The following is a 21,817-nucleotide window of genomic DNA, read 5'->3' on the forward strand; positions in this document are numbered from 1 at the left end:
ACATTTACTACTAAGAAATGGACTATGTGTAATACACTGCTCACCAGAGATTATTTCTATATATTATGTTGGCGAAAGAGGAATGAGCTCTGTATATTGCACTACCAGCGAGTAATCTCTACATGTGTCCTCATCCGCTCCTTTGGCTTCCAGTACCACCTCTATGCTGATGATACCCAAATCTATCTTTCATCCCCTGACCTTTCCCCTTTCCTTCTGTCTCGTGTCTCCTGCTGTCTTTCAACCATCTCATCTTGGATGTCCCGACGCTTCCTTAAACTCAATATTTCCAAGACTGAACTTATCATCTTCCCTCCTTCCAGGACTCTCCCACCTCCCCTACTTTCTATTTCTGTTAATAACACTACCGTTGTTTCTATCCCTCAAGTCCGATGCCTTGGGGTCATCCTTGATTCCTCCCTCTCCTTCAAGCCTCACATTATGTCCCTCTCAAAATCCTGCTACTTCCACCTTCGGAATATATCCAAAATTCGCCCCTTTCTCACCACGGAAGCTGCGAAAACCCTTGTTCACTCGCTTGTAATCTCTCGCATTGACTACTGTAACCTGCTTCTCTGTGGCCTACCTGATTCTCACCTTGATCCTCTTAAGTCTATCCTCAATGCTGCTGCCCGCCTCATTTTTCTCTCTCTTAAATTTAAACTTCTCACCCTCACCTTTAAAGCTCTTAATCAATCCTCCCCTCCCTACATCTCCAATCTCATCTCTACCCACACTCCTAGCCGCCCCCTCCGCTCTGCCTCTGACCACTGCTTCACTGATCACCTCTTCTCACTCCCGTCTCCAGGACTTTGCCCGGGCTGCTCTACAGCTGTGGAACGATCTTCCACGTTCCATCAGGTTAGCATCTACTCTCAAAGGCTTCAAGCGTGCCCTTAAGACTCATTTCTTTATTCAAGTCTATCAGTCCTCCTCCTAACTCTCTCCCCCAGTTAGTACCACCCTATTTGTGTCTCCCCTTTCCTTTAGGATGTAAGCTCTCAGGAGCAGGGCCCTCTTTCCTAGTGTGCTCCTTTTACTATTCCATCACCCTCTGTACCTCTTGGTCTGCTTCCCTTGCCCTATTTTCTTAAGCTTCGGCCTACTTCTCGCTGATTTCTACCATCACTTTCACTCATTGTCCCAGTAATAATTTGATTTGCATTACCATGTTACCTGTGTCTGTGTATATATTTTTGTTCATTTTTGTTCTTTCTGTGTCATGATGTGTCATGGCTCACTGTTTTTGTTATCTTATGTATGTTATGTACGGCGCTGCGGACCCTTTGTGGTGCCTTTTAAAATAAAGATAATAACAATAATATTATGCTGACTGTCAAGGACTGGTCCCTGTATGTTATTTTGACCAGCAGGTAATGGGTTCTGTAAGTTACACTAATCAACGGGGAGTGATCTCTACATATTACATTATCCTGGATGAAGTGGTTTAAAGTTTTTCAATATACTGTATGTTTCTGGTATTTTCTATAATGTGTGTGCAGGTGTTTTTTGAGATTGGCCAGTGTAATGTCCCTGATGATAAGTGTAATTTGCAGAACCCATTCCCTGGTGACAACAACTTAACTAACAACAAAGGTGATGTATCAGCAAACATGCATCAAAGACTGGAGGTAAATTCCTGTCAAGCTGCTGGTATATAATCCATTGCCCTATGTGAAAACCTATGAGGTCTGATGTAAAATTGTGTCCCTTACTTACAAGGTACTATATTACAATGGCCCCAAGGAACTTGGCTTTCTATTTTAAAACTGACAGCGGGGACTGTACTATGTATATTACATTGGACTGGACTATGTTTATTACACTAAACACCAGGGAATGAAATCTGTATATTACATAATGTCTACCAGTAACTTATCCCTGTATGTTATACTGGAAACCAGGGAATGGCCTCTATACATTACATTGGCAGCTAGGGAATGGACTTTGCATAGTATACTGTTTTGCAGGGTATGGCTCAGCATTTAACAAAATATGTCTCTATCTCAAACTATCTGTCAGGGAACAGTATCTGTATATTATACAGACTTACAGGGAATTGAGTGTGCAAGTGCGAACTGGCAATCTGGCAGCTCCAGTATTTGTCAGAAGAACTGGTTTGTCCAAAGAATACTAATGGTTTTTCATGACTCACAAATCTTTTCCTAAATTAGGTGAAATAACATATTATGCAGCTTTCCAGCCAAAGCCAAGAAACAACAACTTTGCACTAGGTTCCACTACTGTATTAAGTTGGCACCAATTCTTTCCAAAAAATGTACTATATATGAATAATATATAAATGATAAGTTACACAAATATTTACAGTCAATGTCAAACAATCCTATAACTACCTGATATAACCTATAATCTAATGTAAAAACAATTTTATTAATTAGTTCCTTTAAAAATGGATAAATGACCAGGTATCATTGAGGTTGGCGAATGAAAAAATATAGTATGGTGATAAAGATAGAAGTAAAAGTGTTAAAGAGATAAAAATAGACCCATAGGAAAAGCCGGTCACCGACGCGACTTTCTGCCCCAGCGTCCCGGCGTCGTCATGATGACCGGGACGTCACTTCCGGTTTGTCCCAGCTGTTGCCAAGGCAACGGTCAGGACGCTCTCAGTCTGTAGCGCCGCGCCCTGGCATCCAGGACAGCTGGGCGCGCGTGCAAATTAAGAAATAGCCTCAGGTGGCTAATTATCCCTCCTGTAGCCAAACATTTTCATTAGTCCATACTTGTATTTAAGGCAGGAAGGGGCAATGCTTCCCTGCCGGTTATAGTCCCTGCTACCCTGCATACTTTTCCTGCTCTGTTTTTGCTCCTGTTATTTCTATTATCGTTGCTGACCCCTTGATTACAGCGTTGTTTTGCCTGTGACCCTTGACTTCTTGCCTGGATACTGACGCCTCTTATTTTCCTGTGACCCTGACCCATTGCTCAGATAATGATGCTGCAGTATTGCCAGTGACCTGTTTGACCCCTGGCCTGGACCTAGACGCTACTGTATTGCCGGCGACCTCAAAACCTTTGCCGGGATCTTCACTCCACCTCTGTGTGAACACCTGCGCTACATTCTCAGGTTATCAGCTCCTACTACTAAAGTACAAGACCTGGGGGCATCAGAGTACCTGTAAGCGTATCTAGCTCTACAGGAAAAGCGTTTCCTATAGGCGAAGACCTCTGAAGCGGTTCTAGGAGTTGATACCTGGGGTGTGAGCCGTAACACACAAACAAATTTTTATCAAATTGGATATTCTGAAATGAAGTAGAAATGATTGTGTATAACAATTCAATAAATATTGGTCTTATATTATAATCAATTGGTTGTGAATTACCATATAACAAGACCAATAATAGCTCATCATATTGTGTCTCTAGTGTACTAATTCTGAGGTATGTATCTGTCACTCACCGGACCGTGAGTGCCTCTTCTGCTGTTATTAGGAACCGTGGCCATCCGCCATCCTGATGGTCTGCGCATGCGCAGCCTCTATGAACCCTTCAGACCTGTTGCTTTTAGTTAATTGGCTGATCAGGCAACACTCCCTATTTAAAGCACCTGGGGTCATTACCTCGTTGTCTGATCTTGGAGTCTCATTCCCTGTGAGTCTCTGAAGGTGTTCCTGTGTTTCTCCTCGTGTCTTCAGTTCCAGCTGATTCCTCTCTTTTGTATTGCCGGTTTGCAGACCGCTTCAACTCTCCTGTGTTTCATCGTGTCTTCAGTTCCAGCTGATTCCTGACTATTGCATTGCCGGTTTCCAGACCGCTTCAACTCTCCTGTGTTTCATCGTGTCTTCAGTTCCAGCTGATTCCTGACTATTGCATTGCCGGTTTTCAGACCGCTTCAACTCTCCTGTGTTTCATCGTGTCTTCAGTCCCAGCTGATTCCTGACTATTGCATTGCTGGTTTCCAGACCGCTTCAACTCTCCTGTGTTTCATCGTGTCTTCAGTTCCTGCTGATTATTGCATGAATCATCATTGCTCCACTCGTGTCAAGTTCTCTGCCTGTGTGCTACACAGACACTGATTACCGCTACCACTCTCCTGTGACCTCTACCCGTGTCGGCGTTCAGCCGCTCAGCTATCCCTGTGTTTCTCTCGTGACAGCCTGCTCAACTGAATCGCTGTATGCTAACCTTCTATTGACTTTACTATCCGCTTGGACTGTGTCCTGCTCATCTACGGAGTCCTTTATCTTCAGAAGATATTGATGCTATTGACTTTGTCTCATTTGACCTGGATCTCAGTAGTGACTTTGTATCTCTCAAGCAGCGCTTGTCATTTGCTATTGTATTATATATACCATTTGGGATCAAGTTCCTTGTGCTCTCCGTGTTACCTTCTATGTTCCACTCATCTACACTAGCGCCTATCCTCACCTATAGCAGTGGTACAACTTGCTGAACGCAGACCACTGATTCCCAGTTTCCTATTGGCACCAGTTACTAGTTTCCTCTCTATAAGCAGTGGTACAACCTTCTGTATGCAGACCACTGACTTCCCCGTTACCTACTTGCACCTGGAACCAGTCCCATCACTACAAGCAGTGGTACAACTTGCTGTACGCAGACCACTGACTTCACTACCTCCTATCTACTCCTGGACAATTCCTCTCACTATAGCAGTGGTACAACTTGCTGTACGCAGACCACTGACTTTCCTCACGTCTTCACGTCCATCAAGATCCTCGTGTTCATATCGTCTAATCCATAACCAGTTGCTGCTAGTCATAGACTTTCCTTTAGCATCCTCTCACCATCTGCTGATTCTCCTGTTCCGCTAGTCACCCTGCTATCAGAGGACCGCTGTGTGTATACACTACTCTGGTAAGACTACATCTGGTGATATCCTGGGCAAAGACTCCTAGTGCCCGTGACAGTATCATATTAAAGATGGTACTTTATAACGTGTGCAGCAACTATTTTGAATATCAATTGGGCTGATGGAAGGTTCCATTAACCCCATAGGGTACTGAATGTTGTAGGATGTGCATATAAGAATATCCTTTCAATAGTATGCACTATCAATGCATCCTTCATATAGGCCAATAGTCTTTTAAACATAGGTGATATATATATATATATATATATATATATATATATATATATATATATATAAATCACTGCTAATTCTGTAACCTACTGAACACGGAAGGTAGACTTGCTGCAGAGTGATTACAGCGGAAGTATCTAATATCAGATAATACTCTGTTGAGGGCACTATAAGCATTTATGAATGCCGGTAAATATAAATGGCCCCTCTGCAGCGTTTCTCAGCGGAGGTATTAATAAGCAGATTAATCTGTCCCAATCACCTATTGCCTGCTAAGTCATGAAATCGGAATTCACCGATAGTGAAACCTAATGTTCCTGTTCTAGGTTCCTTCAGAAGTTGTCCTGCATAATAATATAGGGCTGTTAGTAATAAACAATATGATAACCTTCAGACTGAGACACGATCGTGGTGAAATCCCGCTGACTGGCTCCCTACATCCGGGTCTGTGATGTCATGCGTCGCGTTACTCAACGTACGTTTCGCCGTATAGGCTTATTCATGGGAAATTACTCGTTTGGTATGGGCTAGAGGTTAATAAACTCCAGGCAACCAATAATTTTATTCCATTTATGATTGGCATCCAAAGTAGCCAATGAGAGTGTACAGAGTAAAAATTCAATATATCCCCTGACATGTAATTCTCCCGATTTTGGGGTGGATGAATATAATGGATTATTATATAGTATATATATATATATATATATATATATATATATATAATACTTTCTTGCAGCTGATGGTTATCATCAAATGTATCTCTTTCCTTTCCTAGATTCATCTAGTTTTGAGAGCACCCCCTCATATTACATGTTATAGCCAACCTTATTTACATTGAGGTTAGTCCTTACCTTGGAGTGGATTAGTCAACCTCCTTTTTTTCTATAAACTATAATCTGTCAGATATGTATAATATATATAAGTTGCTTTAATGACAGAGGAGTGCTATAAAGTACACAAGTAAACAGAGAGTGCTATAAGCTACACAGGTATATATCACGTAGAGTTGACATTGCCCCAATGGCATAGAGGATGGCATAGGGAGTGATTTCAAACAGGTTGCAAACTCAGATAGCAAAATATACAAATTTCTGTACTATGGACATATGTATGTACATAACATACACTTTTAAAAGAAAGAGTTGTAGAATATCTCAAATCCAGTAATTTCCAGGATCCCAAACAGCATGGATTTACTTGGGGAGATCATGTCAAACAAATCTTATTGACTTTTTTGACTGTGTGACTAAAGTAATAGATCAAGGAGGGGCTGTAGATATAGCTTATCTAGGTTTTCGTAAGGCTTTTGACACTGTCCGACATCGCAGACCTTTAAATAAACTTGAAAGCTTGGGAATAGATTCCAAGATGTTGCAATGGATAAGATCTTTGTTGCAGGATAGAAAACAAAGAGTTATAGTAAATGGAGGACACTCACAGGAGGGAAAGGTTACCAGTGGAGTACCCCAAGGATCTGTACTTGGACCAGTGCTTTTTAATATCTTTATTGGAGACATTGCAAATGGTATTGAAGGGAAAGTATGCCTTTTTGCAGATGACACAAAGATATGCAACATAGTAGATACACCAGGAGGGATAAAACAAATGACTGATGATCTAGGTAGACTATTGGAATGGTCAAGAGAGTGGCAACTACAGTTTAATGCCAAAAAATGCAAAATCATGCACTTGGGTCTCAAAAACCCAAAGGCTAAATATAGTATTAATAGCACTATAATGGTAACTACTGAGGAGGAAAGGTATCTAGGAGTTACTATTTCAGGTTACTTAAAGGCAGGTAAGAAATGCAACAAAGCAATGAGGAAGGCAAGTCAGATGCTTGGTTGCATAGGGAAAGGAATCAGTAGCAGAAATAAAGAAATAATAATGCCACTGTTGGTAAGGCCTCATCTAGAATACTGTGTTCAATTCTGGAGGCCATATCTCTAAAAGGATATAAACACATTAGAAACTGTACAAAGAAGGGCAACTAAAATGGTGCATGGCCTACAGCACAAAACTTATCCGGAAAGAATAAAAGAACTTGAATATGTAAAGTTTGGAGCAGAGAAGGGAAAGGGGGGACATGATAGAAACTTTCAAATATATCAAGTGTTTGAACAAGGTACATGAGGGAAACATTCTTCAAAGGAAGAGAAGTACTAGAACACGTGGGCATGTACTGAAACTGGAGGGAAGTAGGTTCAGAGGAAATTTGAGGAAAAACTACTTCACAGAGAGGGTAGTGAATATGTGGAATAGCCTCCCATCAGAGCTGGTAGAGGCTAATACAGTAGAGCAGTTTAAACATGCTTGGGATAGACATAAGAATATTGTTATAAAGAATAAGTGATCAAATAAGGTTTAAGGTTACCATAGATTAATAAAACAATGGGCAGACTAGATGGGCCAAGCGGTTCTTATCTGCCGTCAAATTCTATGTTTCTATATTTTTGCATTTCAGCTGCACTCCGCAAGTGCCCTCCACAGTAGATGCATTTACTGATTTTTATCCCATTTGGCAATTTCTTTATGGAATTATTATTACCACACATGATATTGGGCTCCACCAAACCATAAACTGTAGCTACTTTAATTTACAAAACCAATTAATGCAGCTTTAGGGCTCCATGTGCTCACAAAAACAGAGCCGTAGCAGATTGATAATATATGTAATATTTATTACATGCGATACAGCTCTGTTCAAAAACACTGCACTAGCTGAGAATGTTGACACATGGAGGAGGAAATAGATCAGTGCACACACTACATAGTAATTATTTATGTATTACCATATATGTGAGTCCTAGGGCTAGATTTACTAAGCGGCAGGTTTGAAGAAGTGGAGATGTTGCCTATGGCAGCCAATCAGATTCTAGCTTTCATTTATTTAGTACATTTTACAAAATGACAGCTATAATCTGATTGGTTGCTATAGGCAACATCTCCACTTCTTCAAACCCGCAGCTTAGTAAATCTAGCCCCTAGCCTTCCATGACTCCTTCTCTTTCTAAATATTTGTTTTAGAACAGAGCCCTTAATCTTTACTTATTTGTAGATGATTCTATGAGGCATGATGACATTTATGCGATTTCTATTAGGCATACACAAATCTCCCTTAGTTTGGAATAATTTACAACATAGGACAAAAAGTTATATTTTTGAGAAATTGAGCCACTAACATTCTGTTATTGCTTCAAAAAATAGTTTAAAAAATGCTATAATGGGTACAAGTTATTGTTCATGATGTAAATGAGTTCATTTTGATACTATAATAAAGATTTTTATGCAGGCTATGTTGTTTAAAAAGCCAATTTTGTTCAAACACAAAATATTAAAATATATATATTTTTTTATTTGCACATGAACTTCATAAAGAGACAGTCCATTACAAATCACTGAAATTCATAGAAAATTAAAATTTGCTGGAACACTTCCTTCATCTAAATATTCTATAAAAGCGTCCAATAAAATACTTTAGTGCACAACAATGTAATATTTTAATAATCATCATCACTGCCACTTATTTATGGCACTACAAATTGCGCAGCACCATCCAGCAAGGATATAACAAAACAAAACAAATATATATAGACACAATAATATTAGCATACAGAAAATAAAGCAATACATATAACTAACATAGTAAATATCACAATACAGCTTGATTAATACAGAGCTATAATAATAATGTGTTAATAAAATTATTTCCTATGATATTGAATGTTTGTCATATTAGGATAGCATTTATATATTTACAGTTTACCATCATAAAAGTTCAAAATATTCAGATGCACAGTGCATTTCATTATGCACAAATACACCATACTTGCCTACTCTCCAGGAATTTACGGGAGGCTCCCGAATTTCGGGGAGTCCTCCCGGACTCCCGGAAGAGTAGGAAAACCACCGGACCCTGTGAAATGCCAAAATTAACGACATTGATTAGCGGGGGTGGGGCTTAATCGTGTCTTTAAGCCTCACCCCCCCCCCCCCATTCAATACCTTGAATTTCTGTATTTTATGGTATGGGTGGGGCTATAGTGACGTAATGACGTCGCCATGCCCCCTCCTACCCTCTGTCATGATCTGTATTCCGATATCTCGAATACAGGTTTAAAAAAGTAGGCAAGTATGAAATACACATATATGTCCACATTGTCAATACCATGGTGTCTGCCTGCTTCCAGTTTGGGAAGTACACTGCATGGCTAAAAGGAGGGCCATCTTTTACATTGGGCACGATGGGCAGGTGCCCAGGGGCCCCACGGGCAAGGGGGCCCCATAGGCATGGCTCTTAATGAGAATAATTAATCCTGCAAAAGAAAAAACCTGCAAAAAAAAACCTTCAAGGGTCACTGAGCAAGTACATCTATCTATCTCTCTATCTATCTATATCTGTATCTGTATACATCTATATATCTATATCTATATCTATATATAGGGGCCCCCGGTGCACTGCTTTGCCCGGGGGCCCATAATGTTGTTAAGATGGCCCTGGCTAAAAGTATGTGGAAACACCTACTAATAAGTGTGTTTGGCCATTTCAGCCTCATCCATTGCTAGCAGGTGCATTATATAAAGGCATACAGGTGTGCAATTTCCAAAGTCAAACATTAGCAGTATAATGGTTTGGGCTGAAGACCCCAGTAACTTTGAATGTGGCACTGTCATAGGATGCCACCTTTTCAACAAGTCAGTGTGTCAAAATTCTGCTCTGCTAAAACTGCTTCAGTCAACAGTAAGTGCTGTTATTGTGAAGTAGAAATGTCTAGGAGCAACAACAACTCAGTTGTGAAGCAGTGGGCAACACAAGAGAACAGGTTTGAAGTGCTGAAGCATGTTGTGCTTACAGATCATCTGTCCTTGGTTGCAAAACTCACTACAGAGTTCCAAACTTCCCCTGGAGCAGCATCATCACAATAACTGCTCGTCAGAAGCTTGATGGATTGGGTTTATATTGCCGAGCAGCAGCAATCAAGCCTCAGATCAACATGCTCAATGTCAAATTTGACTGGAGTGGTTTAAAGTAGACTACCATTGGACTCTGGAGCACTAGAAATAATTTTCTGGAGAAACAAATCACTCTTCACCATCTGGCAATCTGACTGGTGAATCTGTGTTTGGCAGATACCAGGAGAATACTTCCTTCTTGATTGTTTACTGCCAACTGTAAAGTTTAGTAGAGTAGGAAGGAGGAATAATGGTCTGAGCCTGTTTTTTGCTTTGGTCTGGGCCCCTTAGTTTCACTGAAGGGAAATCTTAATGCTACATTATACAATGAAATTCTAGAGAATGGTGTGTTCCAACTTTGTGGCAACAGTTTGGAGGGGGCCCTTTCTTATTTTAGCATGACAATGGGAAAATTTCCAGTGTTTGATGTGGAAGGATATGACTGGCCTGCAAGAGCCCTGACTTCAACCCCATGAAACACTCTTAGGATGAATTTGAATGCAGGCTGCAAGCCAGGCTGCTGCTCTTGTGGCTGAATGGAAGCCATGTTCCAATATCTAGTGGAAAGTCTTCAAAGAAGAGCGGAGGCTGTTTTAGCAGCAAAGGTTGGACCAACTCCATATTAATGTATGAATAAATGAAGTAGTGACTAGCCGTGCAACATAAATATGCAGTCAATACCAATATCAATAAGGGTTTCACCAAATACCCTGCACAACATGTACAATAAATTACAGATATGGCAATACGGCGCTGATCTCTTACATACAGAGATAATATTGCATAGGGAAATTTTTGGGAAGTATGTCAATTCCAATGAAGCGTTATCATACAAAGAATGAAAAATAACAACCTTACATATAATAGTCCCACAGATTATACTCCATTGAATCTTCAAAAAAAAGTTCAATGGTATAGTTGGTGTTGTTAGATGATAACCTGGAGTGATGTTAGGGTAGCAGTAGCTGATATCCTCAAATATAAATGGAAACAATAATAGTGTATCATTTTCCAGGTTTCCACACCACTGAAGACCACTATCCAATTCTGTGGTCTTAGTGGTTTGGAAACTTGGAGATTTCACTATTCTGGTATCTATATGGTGGAAGGAATGCTCACATAGGGTGCATATTGGAATGAGAAGTTCTTCAAGCCCACATGGATGTGATGTTTGGGTGTCCACATTCTTTTGACCATGTAGTGTACCTCATATGTACTGTACTTCATAACCTTTTCTGGGATTGTGAATCCAGTGTGAAATACACATGATCATGATCATCAACATTTATTTATCATTCATCATCATCATTTATTTATATAGCGCCACTGATTCTGCAGCGCTGTACTCATTCACATCAGTCCCTGCCCCATTGGAGCTTACAGTCTAAATTCCCTAGCATACACACACAAGTCAATTTTGATAGCAGCCAATTAACCTACCAGTATGTTTTTGGAGTGTGGGAGGAAACCGGAGCACCTGGAGGAAACCCACGTAAACACAGGGAGAACATACAAATTACACACAGATAATGTCATGGATGGGAATTGAACTCATGACCCCTGCGCTGTGAGGCAGGAGTGCTAACCACTAAGCCACGGTGCTGCTCATTTAATGTCTCATTTCACAACAGGAAATCTTGTTTTTGCACTTGAATACAATATCAAGAGTATGAGTGTGGCTATCCAGTGTTTCACTAGGAATACTGTGATATTAACAGCTACTCCCATCAGAAGATACGTTTTCTGCACTCCTTACACATGGCACCACCTCGACCTGTAGTACATGTGCTCTGTGTAAAAATGGGCACATTTGAACAATAATAGCATAAAACATAAACATATAACATTAAAAAAAATTTTTTTTGCACTAAACATTAATGTTCTTATAGTCCTTAGAAAACTGTTCAGAATGTTTGCTTTTTTGGATGTTGTTATATGTAAACACATTGATGAGACAAATGCATCTGCAGTTACATATTTTAGAATATTGTACATGTCAAAAAGTACATTTGTTTTTTTACCTGTCCAGACTCATTGCTGTCATAATGGCTGTACACGCAAATTGATTGCAGGTATCCAGAGATGTAATTATAGTACAAAGAGGGCTCCCAAACACCCATTCTCCTCCTCGAGCCCACTGATGTATTAGAAATGGCATTCCTATGATGTGAACAAGATCTGCCACTGCCAGATTACAGATGTAGATGTCAGGTATTGTTTTTCTCCTAGATCTGGTATAAGAAAATCAGAAATATTTGAAACATAAATGCTCCAGTGTCATTTATCAACATGACATTTACACTTACAGGCAGACTACAAAAAAAAACATTTGGCTCCCAGAGAGGAATAGTGGCAGGAGTGGTCAATTAGCACTGGATTTTGAGGGAGAAAAACTACAAAGAGACACTGCCCAATTTTTAAAGCTCACATCTTAGTTCATGCCGCTACCACTTTACGGTCAACCCTTTCTGGGAAATACACTTTTCTGTTTTTCTCCTAAAATACTTTTTGGTGTAAGTTCAGCTATGGTTTAAATTACCCATGAGAGTGAAGTGACTTAAAGATTGTTTTAATTACACTTGGCAATGTTCTGTATGTGATGGCTTTTCTTACATTAATTGAAGTGTTTGGAAATGCATTTTTCAGCTAAAGTACAACATAGAGATGCAAATGAGTCATATTAAAAGTAAATGATGAGACACAAAATCCATCAGCTGTGAGCTACTGCAAAAGTCAATCGGCCTGATTCATTAAGGCAATGAAAGCCAAAAAAATTAGTAACTTTGAACCTTGGCAAAACCATGTTGTATTGGAGGGAGAGGTAAATTTAAATATTCAAAATAATAAATTAATTTGCACCCCTTGCATTGTAACAAGGTTTTGTCTAGGAGAAAAAGTACTTATTTTTTTTACTTACTTTTTTTAATGAATCAGGGCATTTGTCAAGTGGAAATAGCCGTTCTCTACTCCGTTTAGCAAGAAATATGTGTCCTCTCCACCCATTATCTCATTTCAATAATTATGCTCTGCAAAATAAAATTTTGTTTCTGCACTACTCAGCAAAACCACATGGTCTACTCCGTACTTTGCAAGGAACTTTACTGCACCCAACTCCGCTGCCACCATGTTGCTCAACAAACCAGTACATGTTAGCTAGCATCTAGGCATCCAAAGCTGGTTTTGCACCATGAAGCAATCATTTTACTCTTCATAAATAGAAAGAGTGGAATTTCCAAAACTGTTCTGTGGATATTCACCTAGTTCATTGTTTTGGCATGAAATTATGTATGTTTCTCTGGCGGAATTTGGTCTTAAAATATTTTTCATAGAGCACATTTTCTCTATTTTCACTTTATTCATCTATATTTTCAAATATTTTGCCATAAAACAACTGTTTGAAAGTTGAAATGTGAATAAATATTTCATATTTTGTATTACCAATAAAAGTGATTTTAACATTATAAAGAGAATAGTTTTCTTTTTTCTTTGGACTGGAGTGCCTTCTTTTTCAACTCTTGTCTTTTGGGAAAACATGTTTCTATTAAGTTGGAAGAGCACTACCTTAGTGGGAATATAAAACAGTAATAGATAGCTGCAGTGGTGGGATTCAAATAAATTAACAACCGGATCTCTGCCCTAATGATCGTTTTAAGTATACAAAAAGATATACCGAAAGGTAGTTTAATATTTCATACTCAAATTAATACGCATTTAATGCATATTAATATTCAAATAATAAAAAATGTAATACTCAAATAATATTTTATGCTGCTAATATCAAGATAATAATAGTAATGAGTCATGCTATGCCACACAGTAGTGCCCTCATTTCAAATTATGCCACAGTAATGCCCCTCTTCATCACACTCTGCCATGCTGCTTTTGCCCCTCAAAACACTTTGCCATGTTGCCTTTGCTCTCCCTTCACTCTGCCATACTGCCTTTGCTCCCCCTTCACACTCTGCCATGCTGCCTTTGCTCCCCCTTCACACTCTGCCATGTTGCTTTTGCTCCCCCTTCACTCTGCCATTCTGCCTTTGCTCCCCTTCACACTCTGCCATGCTGCCTGTGCTCCCTTTTCACTCTGCCATGCTGCCTTTGCTCCCCCTGGCTTCCGTTCCTTCACATACCTTTTCTATCGGCTTCTTTCTTCTCTTTTCTTCTTCTCTGTCTTCTTGCTACTTGATTGCAGACTCCTCTCTGCGCCGCTCCTTACTGAACGGGCGTGATGATGTCACGCCCAACATTCAATGTGGATGGAGCAGAGAGGAGGAGTGCCGACGCAAACAGGTGAGTATTTTTTTTAAAGGACCCGGCTCCCCCACCAACAAAGATGGTGGACTCAGCCTGTAGTCACCGGTTTGCCAAACTGAACCTTAAATTAGGTATCGATTCTGGCGAACCGGTGAGAAGCGGCTGAATCCCACCTCTGGATGGCGGTATAGAATACTCCTTTCTCTCTAGTTATTGGTAACCAGGTCAGGTTATATGGTTGGTGATTGTTACTTATTTGGTTGAAGGTTGGCATATTTTTTAAATGAATTAACTAAATTTTATTTTTAAAATGTAGTGAAAATATGTGCTAATGGTCACCACAATCAGTACATATATTTACATCAAAGCTCAGAGAGCACACTCTCCTACTGCACATAGCTTGAACTTGCACAGCCCCAGTGTGCCTTCCCAAGCTTAGGGGGCGCAAGTGCAAGTTACTCTTAACTTAAAGTCTGCCTTGCAAAACAAAGCACATGTTTGTGGACTTACATGCAAGTTTCGTCCAATTCTAAATCTGGTACATTGTGAGTAACTCGACTGATAAGTCATGTGTTATAATAAAGTCCACTTATGCAGTAAAAAAGCTTCACAATGGCCTTTAAACGCATGCATGCCTTCAGATTAAGCTTTTTAACTCATTATAAAATGTTGTGTGGTTATAAAAAGCTTATTCTAGTGATTTAAGCAAGTAGGCATACATATAGCTGTGGCTAGATTACACAAAGAACCCAATTATTTGTACCAGACCATCAATCAAGGTGTTGACAGTGGTTGAAGTGGGCTAGTATATGGTGATATGTCATACTGCCACTTCTGCTGCTAATTTCATAGTAAATCTACCAAACTCCATTTACTTACATTTTCCATAATGCCTCTTCTAAATTTTCACTTTGACCACTGGGTGTGATCACATAACTACACAAGCAACTTCCCACTGCTCAATGGCGTCCCTGTCGGTTCTTCTCCCATAAATGGTCTTATATGTTCGTTAGAGAGTTAGAGAGAAAACCCTTGGGTGGGGCAAAATTATAAGATCTGACAGGTTGGGGTCCCATGAGTACTATAATAAATTTGTACTGTGTTGTTATATGTATATATTAATTTGTGTATATATTCTTTTATTATTCTATTAATTTTTACCCCAATCTCAGAAGTGTCATGAATCGGGGTCTTAACCCTGTTTACGAAACTGGGCGGTATCATATTGCCCTGCATCTCCCTCTTGTCAGAGTGCAGCAATCTAAATCCTGGGGCAAAGCATGACTTCTGTCTGCTGTACTGGAGGCTGTCATCTTGGATGAGACATTTTGCTACATCCTGCTTATTCTGAGCATCTTCATCCACCAGTTAGCTACCTCTGCAAACTATAAAAGTCACTTCGTACACTCAGCTAATTGCCAGTGCAACATTTTCCTAGTTCCTGGTTCCAGCTTACCACTGTTGCTGTTTGTTTGCTGCATCATTCTGCCTGCTGTAATACAGACTTCGGACGTTAACCCTTTGTGTGAATTCTGCTTCATTGTGCCTGCTGTAATACAGATTTCAGCCATCAAGCCTTTGTGTGAATTCAGCGTCATTCAGCCTGCTGTAATACAGACTTTGGCTATTAACCCTTCATGTGGATTCAGATTCATTCTATTTGCTGCTGTACAGATTCCAGCTGTCAACCCTCGTGTGGATCCAGCTCTCTTCAGCCTATTCCTGTCTCACCTACAGGCTATTTGGGGTAGTAGGTTACTGCTCTGAGTCTTCCAGGCTTGACTCAGGTTCTGAGTTCTGGCTTGGCTTGGGCTAGTTCCAGGCTTATACTGCTCAGGAGGTAGTCACTCCTGATAATCAGCTCCTGAGTTCTGAGCCTTCCCTGTCCCAGTTTTGGTGCTATATTCATCTGAGTTTCTGGATTTTTGGAAGTACTGAGTCTCTGGCCGTGGGTTCAGTCCGACTGCTCCTGCATTCAGGTTCCAATCCACCAGGTCCAGATTTCACAAAGTCCAGTCCAGCACTCTTCCTCCCAAGATCTGGTGTACAGGAATAGAGCACATCCTCCATGAGCAAGACCTTCATCGGGCCTCCTAGTTTCCACTTCATCCCTGCCACAGCTGGTCCCAAGGGTCCCGAGACGGATCCCATAAACCCTATTTCCGCGACAATAAGCTTCTTGGCAATTGTAATATCAATTCTTTGTATCCCTATGTTACATTTATATATTATTGATGTTGATTACAACTTCTTATGATATGGTTTAGAATAAAAAAAAAGCCATGGTTGATCACAATGATAAGTCTTTTTTTTATTAATATATAGTATATCAATGATATAGTAGTTTAGTCATAGACCAAAATATAGACTCTATAGAGTATAGATTCATTTGTTCAAGATTAATCATCAGACATCATAACAAAAAGGCTTTATAATTTATTATCAGTATTTCCTATTCATGTATTCCCCAACCTGAGGTATTTCATACTACAATTAAGGATCACATTATATTTAATCTATACCACATTCAGACCTATCTCCCATTAATTTATTAATGTACATGTAATTATTTTGTAGCTGCTATGATGTTATTATTCTTAACTGCTGTTCAGCTGTCCTCCATATTGGTTTATCGGAGAACAAGAATCCAATCCAATATGTGCCAAGATATATTTATTTTTTACAAAAGCTAGGAAATTTTTACTGGTAGAATAAACCTCCAGTGTCCAACAAAGATTCAGAATTTAATAAAAACTTTGTGGATATCACTGTATCACTATATCTGAGTGATCCGGTGAGATTCACTACACATAGCCCCCACTAGCTCTAGTGTACACATAATAGCACTAGGGTTACAAATGAAAAACAGGTTACCAAGCTTAAATTTAAAATTAAGTTGAAAATTTCGCCTTTCATTACAACATCAGGCTAACATTATATTATTAGTACAATCACTTAGGTTGTAAGAAACATTGTCTCATATTCACACAGTTATCACTTGTACTTTAGAGAGACTAGAAATCTAGAAATCTATACTGAGGAGTATTTCACACATACACATAGCTGAAATTTGTATTTAAACATATTGGATGGCGTCTGTGTTAAGGGATAATATGTAAATTTATACAGATATCATCTGTACCAAGACAAGTCAAAATGCATCGTTGCTGAATAAAAGTTCAGCCACATTTATTGCCTGAACCCCTTACACTGACACTAATGTCCTGTGATATAAAGCAATGTAATTTCATTATGGGTTTAATATAACTCCCTGATGGCTTTTAATAACTCCCTTCTTTGTCACCATTCATTAATAATGATTATAATCATTTCCAATTCACACATATATAAATGGGGGACAGAATTAGTATGGGAGGCGTGCGGCATACAACTGCTGCCAGCACCCACTTCCGGATTTGTGAAATCACTTTGTACGTTTTTGACCCTGACGTATGTTTCGTCAACTGCTTTTTCAAAGAGTTACTACTAAGGCGGGTGGATAACAAGTGTGGGCTTATCCTGCAAAAGCAGCAACTCGCACTAGGCCATGTCAGGCCAGGCTGATCACACTATATCAAGGAGATCTGCAGAATGGTGTTCCACTGTCATAATGTAAAACCAGACCTAACTTAGTCAGTATGGGGTGGATTCTCCTAGGGAATAAAGCCCACAAAAAACATTGTCGCTTACATGGCATGCCGCAAGCCCACTCTGTGCTGAATAATGCCAGGGTAATAGTGATAAGGAAAAAAATCATTAAATATTTTTGAGATACTACATGTCCCAGCATGCCTGGCAACCATTAAGTGCTTGGGCGTGCTGGAGATTGAGATTTCCAGCATGCCTTAGAAGCCAGTGCCTGCTGGAATAAGTAGTTCAAGAAAAGCACTGAAAAACCCAACACAAATTATGTATTATTTTATTTAACATTAAAGCTCCCAAAAATCACTATTGTATGTTTATTAGTTTCTAAGGGGAATCTTCTTTCTTCTGTCCATAAGTAGACCAACTTGAATAAAAATAAAAAGAATGATCAGGACCTGCTCCTAGCACAGCTGCAACAAGAATGAATGAAAGGAGTTAATCAAAGCAGCTTATATCTGAATGGTTGTAACGTGGGAAAATCATTCCAATTGGCTGTTCATGTATTGACGACTCTGATTTCTCCTCTTTCACAGATTATTTAAGACGTGAATAACAGTTGAAGATACTGAATTCCCGCAATGTAGAAGTAGTCACCACATAAACAAATTGCAATGCAATGCAAGTTCTTGTTGTAGCTTATCACTGAGGCACTGGCAGTGTTTATCTTTGCCCTTCAGTTCTGCTTTCTCGTCTTCCTTGAAAAACAGCAGCAACATGGCAGGTACCAGGGCAAAAATTGCATTGTTAGGGTGAGGCATGGTTACTCTATGACCCATATCGCTCCATCATAAAAATCACTACAAATAAGTCAGTTGAGGTATAGCCTGATAGCACTGAATTCCAGAAATTTACCAATAATGGGCTACTAATTTGTGACAGAAACTGTATTGTACCTTCCCTAGTTCCTTCACAAAAGAAAAAGGGCAGTAGCAGTAGCCATAGGCACAAGTGCCTCCACATTATGTCTTTGTCTAAATGGGACTCAGCATTACAGAAGCAGAAGATAAAAAAATAAAATGCTGCTACTAGCAGTATTAGTGGAAGTGCCAGATGTCACAGTAACCTCATCCCAACTAATGACAGAACTAATAAAGTTGATTGGGGTCCCCTTTTCAGCTTCTTACCCACCTCTCATCTTCCTTTACTCCTAGACATGATCCAAAAAGGATGTAACATGAAAACAGCCAAGCAGTACATGATATGGAAAATAATAGAACATAACAGATATTTGAAGTCGTCAGAAAGTTTCCAAAGTGCAATTACCTTCAAATGACATTGTACTTGCCCTGGAAACAAATAGACTGCTAAAAGTCTAAATATAATGCCTATTGTACCCTGTAGAATAAGTATTTTAGTTATGTGTACCTAGCTGCCAGAACTTCACCACATCTGACAGTGTGAAATAACTGTTGTTGCAGGTGTAGTAAGCTAAAGACACAGGGATAGCCATAATCAACTGGGCTATCTCAAAACCAAACAGAAATATAGTATCAATTGGGGGGCAGATGTCAGTATGAGAAGATCACAGTAATATAATAGTACCCACATGTGGTATAAGTTTAATAGCACACAGGGGGTAAGGATAGGAGGGCTAAAGTGAGCCCTGGCATGTGACCATGTCATCATGGGTGCACCTCTCTCATTACACCTTGTGGCAATGTTACTACAGTTCCAAACACAGGTTGCCATAAAATAACTCTGGAAAACCCAGCAATATATTTACTAATATATCTGGATTTGTGGTTTCAACAAGTTGGAGTCATGTACTTTATTGTCTTACAATTTCCCATATAGTCTATATAAATGACTCTTCTATATGTACCACTTATTGCTGATCTGCTTTGCTCCTACATAATAATGTTTACGTGTAATCAATGATTTCACAAACGGAACAGGGTATTCTAAATAATTCTAGATGCCATCAAATCTAAAAACCAAATAGGTATCGCCTAATTTACTGTAATCTCCTTTATATCATTGGTAGATTGTTAAGAAATAAAACATGGCCTAGTTATTTAGTTAGAACATTAGGATTGCCTACCGGTATAAATTTGAGGCCATATCATAGGTGATACTATGAAGCTTTACTATTTTCAATAAAATGTTGTTAATACTGTGTGAAGACTCCTGACAACTTTGCTTGAATTTTTATTTATTATTATTCTCCTACCTCTTCTCTGCCTATTACTAACTATCATTTCATCCATTTTCCTCCAATCCTTCCCTTTGATTGTTTGATTTTAAAACTTCTAATTATCAATACAGTGGTCTATATTGTTATTGCATTCTCTTCATCAACTTAATGCCTGGAAGTTGTATGTTCTTCACTTCCTATTTTGGTATTAATATTTTTCAACCCTCTGTTTACTTATGTTTCCCTTCCCTCTCACCTCTTTCTTTGCAAGTAAAAATTCTCAATAAAAGTATTTTTTACAAAATCCTTTTGAATTAGTTTCCTTTTCAATCAATGTTGGTATCTTTGGTTAATCAACTCCAGGACATGTCATTTCAAACTGTACACTAAGAGGAATGAACATGCTTATCCCGTGAGATTTTGGGTGGTCAGAAAGCAATACAGTTTTGGCTGTAGGTTTGTAACTCCTATACATCTTTCACTGCAATTCTTGGCTTCTTAATCATTTATTTACACTTTAGCTGCTTCAACACAATTCACAGCTCTGTTACGGTGTTCTGTTGTAGCAGAATGGAAAACATATCAAAGAAATCACAAAGTATAATAAAACAAAGCAAGATAGTGCCAAAAGTTAGCCAAATGTATGCAGTTTTATACTATTAAATTGCTTATCATATAAAATGACAGCAATAATCCCCCAAGCCACTGTCCTACTATCACCCAATATGCCCTTTCTAGATAGAACCTAAATATTCATCCACATTTCTTTCCTTTTCCATCCCTCAATTCTCTTTCCATTAACTCCTTCAACTTCACTGTTTCTTCTTTTCCTCAAGTTTACATTCCCTGATGGTGTGTTTTACCTTGTTTCTACCAATTCTAATTATTTGCTCTTTTTCACCACCTTCCTAAAAGTTGTTTTTATTGAACTGTTTGTGAGTCCTGTTCAAATAATACTGTAGTGATGGTGTCTTCATTACAAGGGGAATGGGCTCAAGCTAGTAGACTGGCTCTGTACTTTACATTCACAACCCGGCTCTATATTTTATTTAATTATTGTTATTATTATTATTATTATTATTATTATTATTATTGTTATCCTTGATTTATAAGAGGACACAAAAATCTGCAGCACTTTACAATTGGGAAGTTAAGCATATAACAAAAAGACCAGCAGGAAAAAGTACTGGTCATAAAAAAATCATAATACTGTGTATAAGGCATAATAGGCAAGGTATATGATAAGTGTCATAAAGGACATGCAGGGGGAAACAAACAAGGACACACAGGTGGACGAGGTGAGAACAGACAAGAGGACAAGTAGAAAGATTGCCCAGCTCATGAGAGCCAAGACTGACACTCTCACTATCATTGCAAACTAAGGGGTAAATGTATGAACATGTGGGTTCTTCAACACCCGCGTGTTCAGCGATTAAATTTCAAGTGGCGCTGTATTGTAAAGGGAAACTTCCCTTTACAATGCAGCGCCGCTTGAAATTTAATCGCCGAACACACTGAACACGCGGGTGTTGAAGAACCCGCATGTTCATATATTTACCCCTAAGAGTGGTCAATGTCAAGGTAAAGGTCAGGGTAGGCAGCAATCCAACGAGTTGTCAACATCAAGTCAAAGATCAGGGCAGGCAGCCATCCAAAGCATCAGAACCAGACAGGGATCAGTGTAATCAGAGTGCTGGGTCAAAGCAGGCATCAAACAGCAACCCACACAGATTAAGCACACTGCACCTATAAAGGGCAGTGAGGAGTAG

The 21,817-nt window shown here is 39.2% G+C and overlaps 1 protein-coding gene across 1 annotated transcript in view; it reads right to left on the reverse strand.

Moving 5' to 3' along the window:
* The window catches only part of MCHR2 (melanin concentrating hormone receptor 2), a 97,994-nt gene that overhangs the window by 68,182 nt on the left and 7,995 nt on the right, over positions 1 to 21,817 (reverse strand). Inside the window, exon 2 of the mRNA XM_075200633.1 lies at positions 12,037 to 12,246. Coding sequence (XP_075056734.1) covers positions 12,037 to 12,246 — 210 coding nt within the window. The remainder of the gene's footprint in view (positions 1 to 12,036; positions 12,247 to 21,817) is intronic.

This window comes from Mixophyes fleayi, chromosome 3 (genome assembly GCF_038048845.1).
Source record: "Mixophyes fleayi isolate aMixFle1 chromosome 3, aMixFle1.hap1, whole genome shotgun sequence".
NCBI lineage: Eukaryota > Metazoa > Chordata > Amphibia > Anura > Limnodynastidae > Mixophyes > Mixophyes fleayi.